Consider the following 3,544-nt stretch of genomic DNA (forward strand, 5'->3'; position numbering starts at 1 on the left):
CTTAAGAAGCTTTTGTGAAGTGAAGGTGGAGGCTGATTACAGTATGAATCACATCATTATGGTTATTCATATACCGGACAGCCTTGGACTAGACTTCAACAGATTTGATTGATTAAACCAAAGTGCAAATCATTCTGTCAAAGTCTAGAGGCAACAAAATAATCCTTCTTTCATTTCTTTGGAAATGTATTTCTTCTTCTAAACCAGTCTAAACTTCCTTTCTCAGATCCCAACCATCATCCCACTGATGTCCCAAAACCTTGATATGACTTCCCACAGATAATGAGGTCACTGCCTGGAATCAAAATACACCCACTGGCAACCAGATTGGGTTATAGAGGACAAAATGCCTTTCTTGGAATATGAGGTTAGATGATAAACCAGAAAAAAAGCCCCAAGTTTTCCACCTAAGGAATATGTTTTCCTCTGATCTTAGATCAGTTATGATGGATCATACTAGAATATGTGGTTAAGGTCAGGCTTTTATATGGCTAAGATCAGATCAAAATCCCAGAACTCCTTATTTGGCAGAACTCCTCCCTCTGTAATCACTAATATGAGTCATCCAGCAGACATGCCCATCTCTTTACTGCTCTCCTTGATGACACTTCACACACACAAACACACCCTGGCCGTTACCATAATACATCCCACTTTGGAGGAAATGAAAGGAAAGGGTAAGATGGTTCATCAAAGGATGTCTGATAGCACTATCAGTCTATTAAACCACATTGGATTTTTGAACTGCTGTTTTCAAAGACAAAAGGACTTAATATAATACACACTTCATCAAAATGAACAGTCACACTTTATATTACTTCATTTATAAGTTACTCAACTTCACTAGTTGTAAATGTCAATGTATCACGCCCTTAAATCCCTTACAAAACTATGCTCATAATATGCATATTTATAACCATCATTATATGCAATAAGCAATACTTTGACCCATAAACATTTAACCCAAATAAAATTAAAAATAAAATCTCATGACTATCTATCTATCTATAAAATAATAAAATAAAATAAATGTATTATAATATTGTAAATAATAACTATACAAATAATGATTTATTATTTATTAATGGATTAGTTCACTTTTAAATGAAAATTACCCCAAGCTTTACTCACCCTCAAGCCATAGGTGTATATGACTTTTTTCTTTCTGATGAACATAATCTTAATCTTATATTAATAAATATCCTCATGCATCAAAGCTTTATAATGGCAGTGAATGGGACCAGTGAGTTTGAAGCTCAAGAAAGTGTATTCATCCATTATAAACGTACTCCACAGGACTCCGAGGGGTTAATAAAGGCCTTCTGAAGCGATGTGATGCATTTGTGTAAGAAAAATATCCATATTTAACAAGTTATAAAGTAAAATATTTAGCTTCCGCCTTCTGTATTCAACTTACGAAGAAAGTGTAACGCCTCTCGCAGTTCAAAATGCTTCCGCTACGTCCTACGCCTTCCTTATGCAACTTACAAAAAAACTTAACTGACGCAACATCAGTTTACGCTTTTTTCTTAAGCTGAATACGGAAGGCGGTCTGGCGGAAGCTAGATATTGTACTTTATAACTTGTTAAATATGGATATTTTTATCTCTACGCTTCGGAAGGACTTTATTAACCCCCCAGAGCCATGTGGAGTACGTTTATAATTGATGAATGCACGTTCTTGAGTTTCATTCTTGTTGGTCCCGTTCACTTCCATTATAAAGCTTGGATGCGTCAGGATATTTATTAATACAACTCTGATTGTGGCTTGAGGGTGAGTAAATCTTGGAGTAATTTTCACTTTAAAGTAAACTAATCCTTTAAAATATAATATTTTTGACAATAAGTTTGATTCAGATTCTACAGAAATCGTTTTAATCGTTTCGTTGAGTTCTGACATGTTAGAGCCATAAAGTTTCCTTCGTCCTCCACAGATCCCAGTGCCAGAATGCCACCCACTCGCTTCCATTGATACTCAAGCAACAGTTGACATGACGTCACGTGGGAGGGGCTACATACAGTCTTAAAAAAGGTGTCGATCTCCGTCGCAACCTACTCAAATCTGGCTGGATTTTACGCACGCATGAAGAAACACAGCGTCGGTCGGCGACTTCAGCGGAGATTATACGAAGCTCTGGGACATTCGTATTCTTGTCTTTTCGTCAATAACCCAAAAATTACTCACAACGCTAGCAAAATGACGGGCTCTGATATTTCCCACGTCCTGAAGGAAGGAGAGCTGGAAAAGAGGAGCGACAATCTCCTCCAGTTCTGGAAGAGGAAGACGTGCGTTCTCACCACGGACAGCCTGAACATCTACACCGACACTCAGAAGAAGAACAAGACCAAAGAGCTCAAGCTGCAGTCCATTAAGAAAGTGGATTGTGTGGAGCGCACCGGGAAGTTCGTGTACTTCACTATTGTGACTACAGACAATAAGGAGATTGACTTTAGGTGCTCGGGCGAGGAGAACTGCTGGAATGCCGTGATCACAATGGCTCTGATTGACTTTCAGAACAGAAAAGCCATTCAGGACTTTAAAACACGACAGGAATCGGAGAACTCTTCTCTGGGACAGCAAGAGAGATGCAAGGCTAGAGCACCTTGAGATGTTGCAAATTCAAGCCATACATGGTGAGAAATAAATTATGCTATACTTAGCGAGTACATTGTTTGACATAAGTTGATCTGAATACAAGCTATCAATTGAATAGTAGACTTAACGGTTGAGTAATGTTATGGTTTGAATGTAGGAAAACTTATTCTCCCCTTTTGTTTCATTTAGAGATACAGCGAACTGAATCTTGAAGTTTGGACCAAAGCGAAGCATGTCAGCATGTCTGAAAGGAGCCCATGTGCTCAGAATAAGGACTGTGGTTGAGCTGGTCTGTGAAGGTCTTCGGAATAAACCTGCAATGATTTCAACAAGCAAAACCCTCAAAAAAGACTGAATCCTTGAACTTTCTTAACGGCCTCCATAAGGCTCTGGATATGTACATGTAAATGTATCTATTTATTTTTCCAAAGGAATGCTGCAAATACCAATGTTGTATTAAGTTATTTCATGATGTATGTATTTATTTAAATAAATTTACATAAAACTGAGTTTGCATTTGGACTTCATTTATAATGAATTAATTATTTTTATTAGTATAAAAAAATCAGGTAACACTTTACAATTAGGTTTTTTAACATTGAATAAAACACTTGTAAAGCATTTATATTCATTTCAATTGCTAAAATCAAAAGTTATATCTGTTAATATTATATAATGGACCTAAACCAGTTGTAATACTAGCAAACTGACCTTATTATAAAGTGTTACCAAAAATCATTTATAATATCTCACAATTTTTCATATCATAATGTGGTTTTGTAGTCATTACATCAGGCTAGGCCTAATTTTAAAAAAAAACAATATGGCATTTCAGCGTTTCTAGAAGTTTTAATTGCCGTTATTATAGTGGCTTTTGTCTAAAAGAAAACCAGGCATTTCTTGAGGGAGTGGAAAGTCCCTTATAGTGGAAGTGACTTGTTCATTCAG

The 3,544-nt window shown here is 36.5% G+C and overlaps 1 protein-coding gene across 1 annotated transcript; it reads left to right on the forward strand.

Moving 5' to 3' along the window:
* The first annotated feature begins 2,029 nt into the window (after nt 1-2,029).
* On the forward strand, nt 2,030-3,105 carry phlda2 (pleckstrin homology-like domain, family A, member 2). The gene is made up of 2 exons (XM_048159076.1): nt 2,030-2,634; nt 2,786-3,105. The coding sequence occupies exon 1, from the start codon at nt 2,084-2,086 to the stop codon at nt 2,606-2,608; it is 525 nt and encodes a 174-aa protein (XP_048015033.1). The 5' UTR covers nt 2,030-2,083; the 3' UTR covers nt 2,609-2,634; nt 2,786-3,105.
* The last annotated feature ends 439 nt before the right edge of the window (nt 3,106-3,544 follow it).

This window comes from Megalobrama amblycephala, linkage group LG15 (genome assembly GCF_018812025.1).
Source record: "Megalobrama amblycephala isolate DHTTF-2021 linkage group LG15, ASM1881202v1, whole genome shotgun sequence".
NCBI classification, from domain to species: Eukaryota; Metazoa; Chordata; class Actinopteri; order Cypriniformes; family Xenocyprididae; genus Megalobrama; species Megalobrama amblycephala.

Excerpts from the sequence above, each read along its gene's own strand:
- phlda2 (XM_048159076.1), top strand. The coding sequence starts at position 2,084 with ATGAAGAAACACAGCGTCGGTCGGCGACTTCAGCGGAGATTATACGAA.